Consider the following 18,653-nt stretch of genomic DNA (forward strand, 5'->3'; position numbering starts at 1 on the left):
TGTTATTTCTGGCTTTTCTGAATCTCTAGTAGCACTTGGCCTGGGGCCTTCTGCAGAGCAGTGGCTCTCATTAGATTGAATGAGAGTGAAAGCCTGGCTTCAGCAGCTTCTGTTGAGAAGGGAAAACTTTGAGTTTGTGACAAGCAATCCCAGAGAGTGAAAAGTGCATCCCATTCTCTAAGTGGAAATGGCACACAGCCTTCTGCTCCCGGATGCTGGGAGTCATTAAGGAGGCCTGCATCTTTCATCCTTTCCCCAAGATGGAACGGGTTGTGGCAGTTGTATCAATGTTTGATTGAATGTAATAAAGAAGGATCAGCTGGCAGATCAAATGAGAGACATGTCTTGATGCTTCATGAAAACTCACCTCTGCAGGGGCTTCCCTTGAAGTATGCCCTGATCTCACTGGAATAATCCTTGTGAGAAAGGGATATTTAAGCCTTTGGTTACCATAGTTGGTACAGTAACATGCTTGTTTTAATGGTGTTATTAAGAGAAAAGACCTTAAACCTCAATACAGTTCTGTCGCTTAATAGTTATGCAAAATGTGGCAATAATAGCTGTTTGTATGACAGTCATATTATTGAGTCTATAGACTCGCTTCCCAGGTGGCTCAGGGGGTAAAGAATCCCCTGCTTGCCAATGCAGGAGACATAGGAGACACAGGTTCAATCCCTGGGTCGGGAAGATCCCCTGGAGATGGAAATGGCCCACTCCAGTATTCTTGCCTGGGAAGTCCCTTGGGCAGGGGAGCTCGTGGGCTACAGTCCATAAGGCTGCAAAGAGTTGGACATGACTGAGTGAACAACAACATATTATTGAAAATGAGGAAATTGAAGTGCAGAGAGGGAGTTGTTGGCCCCAATTCACTGATAAAGTTGGTGATAGGGTCTCAGAGCTGAAGGCTTCATTTTCCAATCCACATTTCATGCCGTATTCTAGGCGACGTCATGCACATGAGTGTAAACCAGGGTGCCGTCAGGAGACCCAGGTGGATGTTGGGGCCTTGGCACCCATTCCTCGCTTTGTCCTCACGGCCACTCAGTAGAAGGTGTATTATCCTCGCTTTGGAGATGAACTGACTGAGGTTCAAGGACGCCCAGTGTACTTGTCTGAGATCAGGCAGGAGATACATAGTGAGGGGTCAGAGGGCAGGATCTTTGTCAGTTCAGTATGACCCCTTCCTGTGCCCGTTTTCCTTGCTTAGTGGAAATTGATCTTCCTTAGACAATTTCATTTATTTATCCAGACAATCAGTTTGGATATCACTATGGATGGAGGGTCAGATAACCCAAGCCCGTCCTTGCCCAGCCAGCAAGATACAGCGACAAAGGCACCAGGCTTAGAGCTAAAGACACTTGGGTTCCGGGCGCTCTCTTGTGTGCACTCGATACAGAGCACTGAGGCCGGGCATTTGGTCCTTACTGTGCTCGTCTTCAGAGCATGAACAATGGTGCCTACGCCTTGCTTGTCAATCACACTTAATTACATCGGATAGGCGCACATGTTTAAGTGTTACAGACTTGACGGAATTAGACGGTTATTGTTTTATTTTTTTTTCCCCTCCTGACCTCCCAGGTTCCCCATTTGAACAGGGTGGTATTTTCCTATCCAATGAGAGTGTCCAGACAAAGTATGTCCTGTGGTGTTGGCTGTGTGTGTTTGCCATGATCCATCTCTGTTGTTTTTTCCCCTTTCTCTTCCTCCTAAAGGGTCTGATGGGTCCAGAAGGCAAGGATGGACCTCCTGGTTTGCAAGGTCTCCGAGTAAGTAAACTGTGTTTCTTTCCTGGTGCCCCAACTCAGCCACACCACACTCCCCATTTTAGCTGCTCACACAGAGGAGATAGTGCCGGTCTCCTGAGCTTGAGATGAATGCTGGAAGCAGATTGAAGGGTTAGCTGAGTTCGGTAGTGGCTGAGGATGGGCAGCCTCGAGCTGGGTCCTGGCTCATCTCCTGCAGACGAGTGTGTGGTTTTCCATGAATTGTGTACATAGAAACTCACATCTCTGTGTGATCAGGGGACACTCAGTCCTGAGAGTACTGACCCAAGCTGGGGGCCAGCCAGGACCTCCTGAATGAGGTGATGTTTGAGCTAAGCCTTGAGGAGAAAATAAGAAAAAATAGCCATGAGATAATAGAGGTCTACCGATAGGCTCTCAGCTGCTCTTGAGTGAAGAATCCGTATGGTTTTTGAATCTCATAATTTCTTAGGAGCATGTCATTTAACCTGATGGAGCCCCCTTTTCTTTTTGTCCAGATTGTGCACACCTTACGGGTTTGACTCCTGTGTTGTAGGATAGAGGGTGTTGTGGCACACCAAAGCTGGCTGCCCATCTTGGTGCCCCACACCACCACAGACTAGGGCTGACCTTCAGCTCTGGGTCCTCAGTTCCCAGCAGGGGACCTCATGCAGAGTGAACACTCAGCTCACATTTCCTGACCTCTGGCTCTAATCTTGTAGCATCACGGTTTTAAAAAAAATTATTTTATTCAAGTCCGGTTGATACACAATGTTGTGTTAGTTTCTGCTATACAGCAAAGTGACTCAAACATATACATACGTGCACTCTTTTTTAATATTCTGTTCTATTATGGCTTATCCCAGGCTGTTGGGTATAGGTCCCTGTGCTATGCGGTAGGGCCTTCTGTTTATCCGTCCTGTATGTTTATTAGCAGTTTGCATCTGCTAATCCCAGACTTTCACTCCTCCGCTCCCCTCACCCCTTGGCAACCATAATGTCTAAACGTCTGTGAGTCTGTTTTGTAGCCGCTTTATTTGTGTCATGCTTTAGATGCCACGTGTAAATGACATGAAGTGGGGCTTGTCCTTCTCTGACTTCCTTCACTTGGCACCATCATCTCTAGGCATTGTTGCATTCTCTTTTGTACTGGAGTCACAGGGCAGCGTGGCAAGAGTGTTAGTAGAGCATGTGCGAGGGGCCCAAAGGACGGCACCTGTCTCGTCCTGCATCCGCGGGTGAGCAGGGGGTGACGACCACGCATGTCCTTGGGAACCCCGGTCCTGCAGCATCACTGATGATCTCCTGACTCAAGTTGTTCCCTCCCATGGGTGCTGCTCATCGGCGGCCGATCCTGTGGACATGCTGGAGAGACAGCAGCCGATGTCAATGTGGCTGGGGTGCGGCCTCCTGTTGCACCGCCTCTGGCTGAGTCAGGAGGGCCTGAGACAGGGTGACGACTCACTCACAGCCTTATCCCTCCTCTTGCCGTGGGTGACCTGCCTTGTCAGTGTCCATTGAAATGTTGGTCTAAAGAGCTCCTGGTTTCAGCGCTCAGGCTGCGATGGGGGAAGAGATGAGACAGTGATGAGTCCAGGGACCTGGGAACTGAGACTCTGAGACTAAAACGTGGGTTGAGGAAAGGGATCCAGGCCCTTTACTTTAGAGATTAGCAACAGGCAGACAGCATAATTCCCGGCGAGGCGAACGCCTTCATTTTGGACAAAGCTGCTGTTTTTCCACAATGAGGACGTGAAAGGGAGGGGAGGTCGCAGCGAGGCACCCCCTTCCCCATCCACGTCTCCACCCCGTCTCATCCCACTGCCCCCGCCGGTGGAGGCAGGGGTTGGGCACTCACTGCCTGGCTGGGTTCCCACCTTAGATGGAGGCAGAGGAGGCGCTCAGTCTGTCCCACCCTGTCCTGCTCCAGCTGTGTCCACACATCCATGCTCCAGGTCTGGGTCTGCATTTCTCCTCTGTGGATAGGGTTCATCAGTCCCAGGACACGAGGGAGAAAGTAGCATGCACATGTGTTCACTATCATGTGTAAAGGAGAAGACTAGCAGGAAGCTGTTACCACAGCTCCCTGATAACACCAGGAGCCCAGCCTGGTGCCCTGTGATGACCTAAAGAGGTGTAATGGGAGGAGACAGAGGCTCAAAAATTTATTTTTATATATTTTTATAAATTTATAAAAATAAATTTATATTTATAAATATAAATTTGTATTTATATATATATACATTATATATAGAGTTATGATTGATCCACATTAATGTACAGCAGAGACCACCACAATATTTTAAGGCAATTATCCTCGATTTAAAACAAATAAGATTGGCCGTTAGAGCAGACTGTTAAAACCAGTGATGAATGCAAAGATCAAGTCTTTTTTATGGATCTGAACAGATACCCTCTTTTGAATTGTCATGTTTTCTAAGTTAGTGGACCTGTATATTTTAATAAAGAATACTATACTGTCAGAAAAAGAAAAAGGAGGTGCTCAAGCCTATCTGAGGTTCTGATTTCCTCGTGCTCGTCCGAGCGAGGCACTGGGGAGAAGGCGGTCAGGGGAGCGCTCTTAGCTGGAGCTGGCAGCACTGCAGAGCATCTGAGCCCAGAGCGTTCCAGAGTGGAGGCAGCCTGGCTCCAAGCCACTGAGGCAGTTGGACACAGGAGAGCGTCCACGAGGCTAAGTTTTCCCCCAAGAATATCCTCTCGCGCCCTGATCATCCATCTCAGAACAGACATCCTGTCACTCTCACACCAGCCTATTTTAATTTGCTGTAGAGAACTTGTGTTTTTCTTATTTGAGAATCCATTTGTTTTTGTTTTTCTTCACTAAAATGTAAGTCCATGAGAACATTATTTTTGTATTTGTAGCACTTAGAGGAGTGCCTCACATTTATAAAATTATATATATATGAAAATAAAAGCATATATGAGTGCATAAAATATGCCTAAATGTATAATGTCATCAGAAGATGAAATTTATAGATGCTTGCTCCTTGGAAAGAAAGCTATGACAAACCTAGATGGTGTAATAAAGAGCAGAGACATCACCTTGCCAACAAAGGTCCATCTAGTCAAAGCTATTATTTTTTCAGTAGTCATGTATGGATGTGAGAGTTGGACTGTAAAGAAAGCTGAGTGCTCAAGAATTGATGCTTTTGAACTGTGGTGTTGGAGAAGACTCTAGAGAGTCCCTTGGACTGCAAGGAGATCCAACCAGTCCATCCTAAAGGAAATCAACCCTGAATATTCAATGAAACGCCTGATGCCGAAGCTGAAACTCCAACACTTTGGCCACCTGATGTGAAGAGTCACCTCATTTGAAAAGACTCTGATGCTGGGAAAGAGTGAGGACAGGAGGAGAAGGGGGTGGCAGAGAATCAAGTGGTTGGCTGGCATCACTGATGCAATGAACATGAATCTGAGCAAACTCCGGGAGAGAGTGGAGGACAGGGGATCCTGACAGGTTGCAGTACATGGGGTCACAAAGAGTCGGATGCGACGTAGCAACTCAACAATAACATAATGTCACTAGTGAGCATCAGACACAATTAGGGTTGCAAGAGTGAAAGGCTCATGGGTCACGCGTGAGTGCTGCAGTTGGGCGGCTGACACACCCAGGTGGTGTGGGTCAGAACAGGACCCAGGACTAGCCATCTGGCCATCTGGGTTCTGACCTTCCACAGGGAATTCCAGCTCTTTTTTTTTATCACTTTTACCACCTTTACCCATTTCACCCACCATCTACCCCCTCTCCTCTGACACCCACCAATCTGTTCTCTATGCCTATGAGTTCAATTTTGTTTTAGATTCTGTACTATAGGTGAGATTGTAAGGTACTTGTCTTTTTCTGTCTGATGTATTTCACTTGGCATAGTGCCTTCAGGATTCATCCATGTTGTTGCAAATAGCATGGTTTCTGTCTTTTTATGATACTGTTCTATTGCGTGTATAATACCATGATATTATTCTTTGTCCATTGATACATCTTTGGGCATGTAGGGACCTTCTGTGTCTTGGCCATTGTAAATAATGCTGCGTTGAACATGAGGGTGCATATGTCTTTTCAAGTTAGTGTTTCATTTCCTTGGGATAAATACTCAGAATTGGGGTTGCTAGATCATGGATTGGTTCTTCTTCTTCTTTTTTTTAGTAACCTCCATATTGTTTCCACAGAGGCTGAACCAATTTACATTCCCACCAGCAGTGGGCTTCCCTTTTCTCCACACCCTCGCCAGCACTTGTTATTCTTTATCTTTTGGTAATAGCCATTCTAACACGTGTGACATTACGTCTAAATTGTGGTTTTGACTTGCGCCTCCCTGATGATTAGGGATGTTGAGCGCCTTTCCATGTACCCGTTAGTCATCTGTATATCTAGAATGTCCAGTTTTAAAGAAGAAAACGTGGTTCCTTCTGTACCTTTTACTTAGCTTTTATCTTGCTCTGTGGTCCTAGCCCCATCTGAAATAGCCTAGGTATCTTCTTTCCCCTTTGGACAAAAATGGGTCAGGGGGTGAGGGGTGGGGAGATTTGCTTAATAGAATTCCATGTTGCCAGGCATTTAAACAATGTCAAATTTGAAATGGCTAAACTGGAGACTTGTCATGGTGGAGGGAGTCTCTGAGATTGATAGTGAGAAATTTAATGTCCAGAAATTCCCTGCTCAGGTCAGGGTCACTCAGGGCTCTGTCACTGCTCCTTCCACAAGCTGGGGACAGTCTCTTTGGTTCCTTTGATCATTTTATCAATATTTTTTGGCTTCTTTCCTCTCTTACCAAGAGGTGAGACCTGAAGAAGTGATGCTATCAAGTGTGATGCTCTCTTTCTTACTAGAGATAGAGTGATCCCCAAGTGTCTTATGGTGGGTCTGATTGTGCCAGTTGCTTTAAAAACAATTTTAAAAACAGAATCTATCCATACATGTGTAGAACTCTAGTATAAGATAGGAAGGAGGTGACATTGGTTGAGTCATTGCATAGCAGGCATTTAGCTGTTTGTTCGTTTGTTGTGTTTTGAACACATGTTTTGCACTTAATTCTCACAAAGGTCCTATGAGGTCTGGCAGTTTCAATCCCATTCTGCAAATGAGGAAACCAAGACGTGAAGGTGTAGATTGGATTACCCAGCAGCACACAGATTGTAAATGAGGAGGCAGGGATGAAAACTCAGGTCATCCTGGATCTAAACCGTTCCTGCCATTGCTTTAGGATGGGGTGTGTATGTGTGTGTGTGTCCACATACACACCAGAATTCTAAGCTGGACATTAATAGGCCTTTCAATGGAAGCTTTGGACAGATGTGGGACCTCTTCGTGGACTTCCCTGGTGGCTCAGACGGTGAAGAATCTGCCTGCAATGCAGGAGACCCAGGTTCGATCCCTGGGTGGGAAAGATCCCCTGGAGAAGGGAATGGCAACCCACTGCAGTATTGTTGCCTGGAGAATTCCATGGACAGAGAAGCCTAGCAGGCTGCAGTCCATGGGGTCACAGACCTCTTAGTAGCTGGCAGCACCTGTTCCGGCGGATGCACTGAGCACCCATCACTTGCATCTCTGACCGCTGCACTTGGAGCCAGTGGTCTCATGTGGCTGAATGTAGTCAGGCCCGTTAGCTCCAATTTCTGATAGATCTAAGAGAGAGAAGCACAAGAAGTCTTTTGTCAGTGGCAACCTGGGTTGAACTTGTTTTTACTTTTCGATTTTTAAAGCCTTTTTTTCTTGCCTTTCCCTGACCTACCAGATGGTAACAGCATCGTTTGGATCACAGGCTACTGTTTGATTCCTGTCATGGCGCGGAGCCAGGTTTATTTCAGGACACTCTAGGTTTTCCCTGAGCACCTGGATTCAGCTCTCACCAGTAGAAAATAATCATGTTTGACATTTGGAGACACGGAGAACAGAAACTGAGCAAAAAGGACCATACGGCTCAGATTAGAATCACTTGCACAAGCAGTCTTTTTATCTGATAATGGTCCCTCATGCGGCCGTGTTAACTCATCCTGCCTGGGAAGGAGATGCTCTTTTGAATTTATCGACTTCTCTCTTCCACGGGCAGACAGGCGGCCTTGGAAATAGTGGTCTTGCTCAGCATCCAGACACCCAGAATTGCTTGAGAACTCTGCCCTCATTGATAAACCACAGACATTTATCCAAACAATGTGTTGGGTGGCAATTTAAAAGAGAAGAAAAATGACAGGGAATAGGCTATTGTGAATGAATGGTTCTTTATTGATGCATAGCTTGCACTGGCCAGCACTTCTCAAATCCCCACACCCAAGTATAGGTCCCGAGTGCAGAGTTGCTGCTATGTCCACCACCACTAGGGCTGCTGCCTCCACCAGTAACACCAATAACAGAGTCATCGTCACCACCACCATCGCCATCGACACCAATAATAGTATCATTGTCACCACCATCAATACCAATAATAGTATCATCATCACCACCATCGTTACCATCAACACCAATAACAGTATCATTGTCACCACCACCATTACCATTGGTACCAATAACTATCATCACCACCACCGTTACCATTGACACCAATAACGGTACCATCATCACCACCACCATTACCATCGGTACCAATAACTATCATCACCACCACCATTACCATCAACACCAATAACAGAATCATCATCACCACCACCATTGTCACTGACACCAATAACAGTATCATTGTCACCACCACCATTACCATCGACACCAATAACGTTATCATCACCACCACTGTTACCATCGACACCAATAACAGTACCATCGTCACCACCAGCATTACCATCGGTACCAATAACTATCATCACCACCACCATTACCATCAACACCAATAACAGAATCATTGTCACCACCACCAATACCAATGATAGTATCATCACCACCACCCTCATTACCATCAACACCAACAACAGTATCATTGTCACCACCACCATTACCATCGACACCAATAACTATCATCACCACCACCACCATTAGCATCGGTACCAATAACTATCATCACCACCACCGTTACCATCAACACCAATAACAGAATCATCATCACCACCACCATTGTCATTGACACCAATAACAGTATCATTGTCACCACCACCATTACCATCGACACCAATAACGTTATCATCACCACCACTGTTACCATCGACACCAATAACAGTACCATCGTCACCACCAGCATTACCATCGGTACCAATAACTATCATCACCACCACCATTACCATCAACACCAATAACAGAATCATTGTCACCACCAATACCAATGATAGTATCATCATCACCACCCTCATTACCATCGACACCAATAACAGTATCATTGTCACCACCATCAATACCAATGATAGTATCATCATCACCACCCTCATTACCATCGACACCAACAACAGTATCATTGTCACCACCACCATTACCATCGACACCAATAAGTACCATCACCACCACCACCATTAGCATCGGTACCAATAACTATCATCACCACCACCGTTACCATCAACACCAATAACAGAATCATCGTCACCACCACCATTGTCATTGACACCAATAACAGTATCATTGTCACCACCACCATTACCATCGACACCAATAACTATCATCACCACCACCACCATTAGCATCGGTACCAATAACTATCATCACCACCACCGTTACCATCAACACCAATAACAGAATCATCGTCACCACCACCATTGTCATTGACACCAATAACAGTATCATTGTCACCACCATCAATATCAATAGTATCATCATCACCACCATCATTACCATTGACACCAATAACAGTATCATTGTCACCACCACCATTACCATCAATACCAAAAACTATCATCATCACCACCACCATTGCCATCAACACCAGTAACAGTATCATCGTCACCACCATCAATACCATCAACACCAGTAACAGAATCATCACCACCCTCGTTACCATCGACACCAATAACAGTATCATTGTCACCACCACCATTACCATCGACACCAATAACTATCATCACCACCACCGTTACCATCAACACCCATAACAGAATCATCGTCACCACCACCATTGTCATTGACACCAATAACAGCATCATTGTCACCACCACCGTTTCCAGCACCACCATCATCAGCATTACCACCACCATCACCACCACCATCAACGCCATCACTACCATATTCACCACCACCCACCCCCACCATCATGACCACCATCATTCCCACCATCACCACCCTTATCACCTCTACCATCAACACCATCACCAGCATATTCACCACCATCACAGTCACTGCCACCACCATGACCAGTGTCATCACCAGCACCTCCACCATCACCACTGTGTACTTCTTAATGTCAGATCCTGTGCTGCGCACTCTGTGGACATTATCTTAGTCTTTGCAGTGCTCTTCAGAGGTGGTGGTTTTGAAGCCGGACCGCTTGACACGTGGTCTCTCACCCACTTAAGGACTCAAAAGGGCCAGAATTCTTCTATTAGCATTTCTTCTTCATCAGAGTCACCGTCATCTTCCTTCTGATCCTCATAACTATCTATTATATTTGCATGATGCTCTGTTATGCTTTTTAAATCATTTTCTCAAATATTGAATTATTTCTTCTACTATTGTCTTTTCACATAATTACAATAATTATAATTTTCCGCATGAAGAAACTAAGACTCAGCAAGTTAAATGGTTTGCCTGTCCTCATCTATGGTAGGTTTAGAACTCTTTTTCTTACAATATTGCAGAGGAAGGGGGTTGGGAAAAGAAAAGATCAAAGACCTCTTTGATTGTGGTGAGTGGCCGAGTTCTCATAGCCGCTTACTTAGAGCTCCATGCCCTACCCCTGGCGATTCTAACTCATGAGTTCTTGAATGACACCTGGGAATCTGTCTCAAATATGTTTTTGCCCTATTTTGCCAATATTTCTCATTATAGCTGGGACTTCATGAAAGAGGAGATAGTGGAGTGGGGTGGGACTTTGACCAGTTGAGATGGAGCGTGGGTCCTACAGACAGAGGTGGCTTGGCGGGCCAAGTCCTTGGGATCTTTGGGGCCAAGCTAAGCGGCCCACGTGAGCTGTGGCTTAGGGCTGGGAGCAGGGCCACCGGACGCCAGACTGAAAGAGCAGGTCAGAGGGCTGGGCTGGCACAGTCTGCGGTCGTAAAGACACCTTCCCTCTGGGGGTGGGCAGTGCGTGGGGACAAACACAAGTGTACAGGAGCAGAGAGGGAGGGGCCAGAGTTTAAGGAAGAGGGGAGACGCTGATGTCATCCAGCTTCCGTAATCCAGCAGACTGTTAGAGACGCTTCATCCCAATGATCTCATTGTCAGAGCCCTGGGAAGGCCCTGCACACAGCTCTGGGGCCGGATCTTAACCTCATCAGGTTCTAGCTGGGTCCCCGGTGAGACTTGACTCTGAACCTCAGTGTCCCCACCTCCCAGTAGGACTGAGAGTGCCTGCATCCTGGAGCGAGGGGATTCCTGCAGAGTGGAGACACAAGGAAAATACGGGAAACCCCCGAAGAGGGTTTGACACAGAGGAGGTGCTCGAGGAACGTGGTTCTGATTCAGAGTCATGCCTTCCTTTTCATTTCTCATTGCAATGCTCTGACCTTGTGAGGATAACTGTAAGGAAGGAAGCAGATGAGCGGGCCTTCCATCGTCTGTGTACACGTATGATAGGGTACATGCTGTGTGTTGTGAGGACTCGCCAGCACGCACCTCACCCCTGTCCAGACAGGTAGACTCCGAGGCTTAGTGATCACACCCCCAAGGGATGACCGGCTGGGGTCATGCAGAGTAGCATGGATCCTGATGGCAGAAGCGCAGAAATGGTCCCTGTGACCTGCCTGCCCAGGGTCGAGATGCACCGCCTTTCATCCTCGTGCTGAAAGGTCTGTAACTGTGAGAAAGAGTGGAGCTGCTCCCCACGTGCTGACCCAGGAGCGTCTGGGTTAAATCCTCAAGCGAAATAAAGTGGAGTTTATCAGCGGATTGAATGTTATGCCATATTTCTAAAGAAAAAAAGGGATAGAGGGGGAGAATGTGTGTGCATGTGTGGGCGCATTTGTGTGTGTGTGTGTGTGTGTGTGCACGCGCGCCTGTGCAAAGCTTGCCTAAACATAAAATTGCCTCTGGAAAGCAACCAACATCTGGTAGGATTAGTTGTTGTCAAGGAAAGGGAATGAGTGTCATGGGGACAGGACAAGGGCATTTTTCTCAGGTAAACCGTGTGGTACTTTTTAAAATGTGGGGCCATGTGTTTCCAAAGTCATCCGCATTGCAGCGCTGACATCCAAAGGGGAGGCTCCCTGGCCCCAGACTTCCCCGACCCCCACCCCACACTGCCTCCTTGCAGGGTGTCTCGAGACGGACAGTCTGTTATCAGGGGGGTTCCTCCAGACGTGTCATTAGATGGGCTCTGGGCGCGGGCTGCCTGTTAATCCTGGCTTCTTCTTTTTGTCCTCAGGGAAAGAGAGGTGAGGCGGGTCCTCCTGGAGTCCCTGGCTTGCTGGGGCAGCAGGTAACTACTGTCTTCCTATCCTCTTCCTTAGCCACACTGCTTTCTCTGATTAAGGAAATGATAGGGTAGCAGTTCTCAGGTTGTAACCAGACTCTTGCATGAGTCTGAGCAATACTCATCAGAGCATTAAAAACAATGTGCAGCGGGTCCCTCGCCCTCCCTGCATCCCACCTCAGTGCTGGGAGAACAGCTATTCAGTCTCCTGGGGCGTGGGGATTAGGCCTGAAGGAGAGCAGACCTCCTCCCCCGGCCCCAGGCTGGTCCAGCTCCCTACTCCCCCGTGGTCTCACGTGTGCCACCCCTGTGATCCCCCGTGGATCCCTCCAGCCGCCCCGGCAGGTGGGCAGGCTCAAGGTCACCCTCCCCATTTCAGACCAGGTCGGGGTGCGACTCCCCAATACATGGACTCGCTTGGGGTAACGTGCTGTTCAGGAGGGCCCTGCCCCTATCCCAGGCCACTTGGGCCCTGACCCCTCTCAGTCCCCTTTTTCTATAAATTCAGAGTCACTGTGACACCCTCACCCTCCTCCCAACACACACACTTCAGTGTGGACAGAACAGGCACTCAGCACTGGTGGTGATCACACCCCACTTTGTGATCTCTTTGCTAATTGCACCAAAGCTCGCCACTGACCCCCAGCCCCAGCCTTCCTGGAATTAGGGTCGGTAAATTCCTGGGAAGCACTGGGGGGGGGGGTCACAGTTAGGGAGGCGGAGATTAGGAGCTTAGGGTCCCAGCCGCGGCCACTTGATGGCTGCGGCATCTTGAACAAGTCCCTTTACCTTCTGAACTTCTGCTTCATCATTTGTCGCAAATGCCAATAAAAACAAAACAGGGTGATGATTTCAGCAGAAGATGTGGGGATGTGGCCCAAGTGCTGGGGTCCCAGTGAGAGCACAGGGAGCCCTGGGCGGGGTGCTGTCCCATCTTTCTGGCTTGGTGGCCACAGCAGGCGGGTGGGATCAATACAGGCTTGTTTGCCGGCTTCCCACTGCAGTAAAGGCTTGGCTCTGGCGCCCACTTGTTCCTGGGCACATCTCCTCCACACCCAAGTCTGTGATGGTAGCCACTGTCCTTTAATATCTGGTAGGCACCCACCCAGGGCACGCTGCTGACCATGCTTCCAAATGGGCTTTTCCCGCTCTGAATATGAAGTGTGTGCCGGGCACCCCACACGTGAATCTCAGGCTTTATTCCAGCCCCTCACATGCCAATCAGGCTGTAACACAGGATAAGGGGCTGTAAAACCAGCCATTATTCATGGTCTTCTAAAGATTCCACACTCACTGTGACATTTTGATGTTAGTAGTGCAAGATAAAGAGTGTTTTTGCATTTGTTTTATGACCTTGTTTCTTGCGAGCAAAGCTTGTGTATTTCAAAAATTCACCATAAATACGGCTCCATCAAAATACTTTAAGTTACAGATTTTTTTCCCTATCACTGTTTTCTTGGCTACCCTGAAAAATATATTTCTTTCTTTTGTTTTAAATTCTGAAGCCTTTTTCCCTTCAACAAAATCTTTCCTGAGTGCCAGGCCTTGAGTTGGATGCTATAGACACAAATAGGGCAGGGATTTTGCCAGAAATGGGGCACCCTGATATACTCGGGGATCTCCGTGGTTCAGAACCAGAGGGTGTAGTGTATGATAGGTACCACCTGGCTCCCTGCATTGGATCACCACCGCACAGATGCAGAGCTGCATTCAAGCCCACCATGCCCACTTCAAGAGCAGTGTTTCCCTGCTGGATCCCTGCCCAGCTCGTAATTCACTCTTCCTAACTTACACGCACGCACACCTGCCCTCGGCCTGGCCACAGTTTTGTGCTGCTTGCCATCTGTGTGTTTGCTCATCGATTCATCCAGCAGGTGTTCACCTAACCCCCACCGTGTGCGGGTGCGGCCCTGGGAAGGGGAACCTCGTGGCCCCTGTCCAAGCCCAGAGGAGCCAGATGTGATGGAGGCAGGGAGAGATTCTGATAGAGGGACGATCCTCTGAGCTAAGGCCTGGGAGGGGCGTAGTCAGAGCTCTGGTTCTGGGGGACGGGGCGTCAGCCTCTCAGGCCCAGAGGAGGGTCCCTGAGCTGATCTGGAAAATCTGGGTTGATTCTGTCACAGCAGAAAGGAAGTTCCTGGGCTTCCTGGTCTGATGAGAAGGCTGAGGGTCCGTCCATTCAGTTTCTGCTCCTGTCAGACGCTCTCCCTGTGTCAGTATACAGTCGCATCTGCTCTTTACAGCCACCTGTGAGAAGGCTTATCCCATTTCCAATCGAAAGAAATGGAGAAGTGAAAATGAAAGTGTCAGTTTCTCAGTCCTGTCCGACCCTCTGTGACCCCGTGGACTGTAGCTCACCAGGCTCCTCTCTGTGGGATTCTCCAGGCAAGCATACTGCAGTGGGCAGCCCATCCCTCCTCCAGGGGGTCTTCCCGACCCAGGGATCGAACCAGGATCTCCTGCATTGCAGGTGGCTTCTTTACCATCTGAGCCAGTAGGGAAGGCCCCAACAGAAATGGAGCTTAGAGTTGAGTTAGCTTTGCTATAATAGGAAGAGCCAGCCTCAGGGTGAGCCAGGCCCCAGGGCAGCTGGCCTTCTGGAAGATGCTTTTGGTGCCTCTTTTTTCAGGATGAAAACGGTCATCCTGGAATGTTTTAGACTCAAGATACACATTCTAGGTGGTGACTCCTGTGTACTGGCAGCCTTTTAGGAAAAGTGGGAATTTGTGTCTGGTCTGGACGACTGTTTATGCGAAGGTATTGAGGTCAGCATGGCTGGCAGACCCTTGAGTGGGTGGGAACACAGCCAGGGGAGGGGCCGACCCCAGAGGACTGAGCTGGGTTTCTCAACCCAGAAACCCCCTCCCCTGAGGGGGGAACAATCCCTGTGCCCTTGGAGCTGTGTCCTAGAGGAAGACTTTCCATCATGGAGGAGGACTCACGATCACGAATAACCTCTGAAAACAAACATTTGCAAGTTGTTCAGGAAGTGTGACTAAGTGCTGATTATGCAAGGGATTTTCATGCATCTTCAGATTCCATCCAATTTCATAAATCTACTCCAGTTGGAACAAGGTGGTTATTAGGAATAGTTATTTGCTTTTCTGTTATCATTAATGCTAATTAGGTTAATTGGTTATTTACACGTCACCACTGCAATCACTGAGCATGTTGGTGTGTAGTCACCATCGTATCAAGAAGGATAAAACATCCCATTAATAATAATTAGACTTATTGGTTAATTGATAGAGTCATTACTCAGTTGTTTTTATTCATAATAATTAAAACAGGGATTTTGTTGTTAACATTTAGATCTATTGGCTAATTTGTCACTCTCTTTAATAATTAGGTGAATTGGTTATTTAGATATTGGCTTCCCTGGTGGCTCAGATGGTAAAGAATCTGTGTCTAGATTCTATAGAACCCTAGAACCCAGGGTTTTATCCCTAGGTTGGGACAATCCCTCAGAGAAAAGAATGGCATGTCACTCCTGTATTCTCGCCTAGAGAGTCCCATGGACAGAGGAACCTGGAGGGCTACAGTCCATGGGTTCTCAAAGAGTTGGGCACGACTGAGCGAGTAGCATTTTCACATTGATGATAAAAAGAGAAGAGCGTGAGCTGAGTTGGTTTCACACACCTTCGTTCATCGGCTGGCATGAGGCCCCTCCTGGTTTTATCATCACCCTCTGCCTCTATATTTAATCCTGCAGCCTCCACTCCCCGAGCTCCCAGGCACCTCTGCCGGGTGCCTCAAACACTCGCCAAGAACTCTCAGCCGGTGTCTGCTCCACCCGGACACACTCACCCCGCTGCATCCCCACCGCAGCGCAGGGCGCCATCACGGGTCCCTTCGTTCTGGTGACTCCAGTCTCTTGCCCCTTCGTTCCACACACCCGACCTGCTATCGAGTTTTGTCAACTTCTCCTTCCAAATGCTATTCCAGCCAAGTCAGACCGGCTCTTGTGTTGCTTCTCCACTGCTAAAGCCAGGTCCCGGGCACTTCCCAGCAGCTCCCCCTCCCACCACTGTGTCCCCCCGCTTCCTGGAGCCCTGTCTCCCACCCCACAACCCCATTCCACTCCTTCACACTGACTGTCAGTCCTGGCAACACATGGAGGTCTGCCTGTTCTCAGGCCCTGAACCTAGTGTTCTTCCTTTTCTGGACTTCCTCAGCTCTCAGCTTAGATGTGGCCCCTGCTGCAGGGCCTTCCTTGACCAGCCCCAGCCAGGATGGCCCCTCAGGTACAGGCACAATGATTTCATCACCAGGGCTTCCAGTCCCCAGAATGGACCCTTCACTTGCTCCATTTGTTCTCTCTGTCATCCCAGCCCCCCACCAGCCTCTAAGAGTGCCGTCAAGGGAACTGGTAACCTGGTTTTACAACGAGCTTTCCAGGTGGTTCTGTGGCAGATTCAGGATCCACTGCACGTGAGGGCTGTGTGACCTCAGGTGGGGCCCTTAGCTTCTCTGGGCCTCAGTTTTCCATATTGTCAAATAAGGAGGTTTAATTTCTAGTTGTTCAGTTGCTCAGTCATGTCCAACTCTTTGAGACCCGCAGGGAGCCCGCCAGGCTCCTCCGTCCATGGGGTTCTCCAGGCAAGAATACTGCAGTGGGTTGCCTTTGCCTTCTCCATTAGTTTATAGTAGAGGATCACTAAAACTCAGCCCACTCACACAGGCTGTGAGCCTGAGACAAGCAGTCGTCAGCCCACAGGGACTTCTGCAGGACGTGGAGGAGGAAGGGGGGACGGGTTCGGACTAACGAACTGGTCAGGAGGCCCGTTTCCTGGAGCGGCTACTTTGAAAGAGGCCAGGGTACTCCAGGGGGTGTCGCGTCACAGGAGGGATGGAAGCCAGGTGTGTCTGGTTTGCTGTTAGAGGGAGAGTTGCGTGTGGTGGGAAGGGGCCTCGGATGAGCTCTGCGGGGCTGAGGTCACTGTGAGAACCTCAGAGGTCAGGGAGAGGTGGGTCCTGGGAGTGCCACCTGCAGGACTGCTGCTTTGCCCGGAGGTGAGCAGAGCTGAGCTGGAGCAGACGTGGAGAGAAGTGAGGTCACCAGCCACTTTTGGTGCCTCCATCGTACCTGCCCAGTCCCCTGTCCAGCGCGGCCTGGCCACTCAGTTGCTCCAGGTCCAAGCAGATGTCTCCCAGTAAAAGTAGACGCTACCCCCCAAAGGCTCTCCAGCACTCAGTGAGCCACGCGGAAAACCAGGTCCAGGTGCCAAGCAGGAAGTTCTGTTCCGTTCACGTCTTCTTCGCTGCCCGTCGTTGACTCAGCAGTGCCCCCAGCGGGAGAAAAGGGAAGTGTCCGCAGCAGCGGCAACCATGGCCATTTTTTAGAGTTTACCTCCCTCTAGTGGGGATGGGACGCTCTTCTCTGAGTGCACAGCCCTCTCCCCAGCTGTTTGCAATCAAGTTGGCTTCAAACATTGAGTGAACATCTGCTCTGTTGCAAGCCCTGGGCTTGTCGCTGTGCGATAAGAGGTGCGGGGCGGGGGACGAGGGGGGAACTCTGCCTTCAAGGGCCTGTGAGTCACGTGAGCACCGTCACACTGGCCTTCAGCGTGGGGGACGCAGCGGTTACTTCTGCCGGGGGAATTGCAGAACGTTTCAGAAAGATGGAGATGGGAGGGAGGGCATGTGTGGAGAGACACCTGGACAAAGAAGGGCCAGAGGTGCGTCTCCTGGAAACTGTGTCGTGGTGAGAGCTGCTGTTTAACGGATCTGTCTGTTCACCCCAGGTGATCCGATGCTGAATAATGCTTGGGTACCGCTGTTCTAGGAAATTTTTGTTAATGGGTTAACTCCGTGTGTGTGTATTCACACACAGACACATTTATTTTAAATGCACAAATATTCTCAATAAATATCAGAATAGATACTATACCAGTTACATGCCCATCACCCAGATAGCAGACATGTTATCATGGTGTAAGTTTTACTTCAGATCTTTTCTTTCTGCTTTTGTTCCTTTTTGTTTAAAAAAAAAATAAGGTATTGCAATAAAACTGAAGCCCCACCCCCACCCCCATCTCTTGTGTCCCCATCCCTCTCCCTCTCGAAGGACAGTGCCACCGGGAGGCTGCTCCACGCACGTTTGTCACCCAGGCCCCCCTCTTTCTTTTCAGGGCCCCCCAGGACCACCTGGCGTCCCAGGCCCCCCTGGACCCGGAGGCCCCCCGGTGAGACTGGTTTTGACTTTCTCTTCCCAGGGCACTTAGATGGAGGTTTCATGGCCCCGGGAGACAGGGACATCGTCGTGTGGAGCCATCCGTTGGCTCTTTGTCCAAGAGCAGAGCAAAGGCATGAACAAGGAGGGCCCTGCCCACAGCTAGCTTTGGAGCCCGTTAGACTGGAGATAGCTCCTGAGCTCATTCAGCATGTTCGTGGCTGCTCCTAGAGAGTGTGCAGG

At 48.9% G+C, this 18,653-nt stretch overlaps 1 protein-coding gene across 1 annotated transcript in view; it reads left to right on the plus strand.

Annotated features, from left to right (window-relative positions):
* The window catches only part of COL22A1 (collagen type XXII alpha 1 chain), a 224,614-nt gene that overhangs the window by 101,840 nt on the left and 104,121 nt on the right, over positions 1 to 18,653 (plus strand). The window contains exons 22-24 of the mRNA XM_070802401.1: positions 1,713 to 1,766; positions 12,191 to 12,244; positions 18,370 to 18,423. Coding sequence (XP_070658502.1) covers positions 1,713 to 1,766; positions 12,191 to 12,244; positions 18,370 to 18,423 — 162 coding nt within the window. The remainder of the gene's footprint in view (positions 1 to 1,712; positions 1,767 to 12,190; positions 12,245 to 18,369; positions 18,424 to 18,653) is intronic.

This window comes from Bos indicus, chromosome 14 (assembly GCF_029378745.1).
Source record: "Bos indicus isolate NIAB-ARS_2022 breed Sahiwal x Tharparkar chromosome 14, NIAB-ARS_B.indTharparkar_mat_pri_1.0, whole genome shotgun sequence".
NCBI lineage: Eukaryota > Metazoa > Chordata > Mammalia > Artiodactyla > Bovidae > Bos > Bos indicus.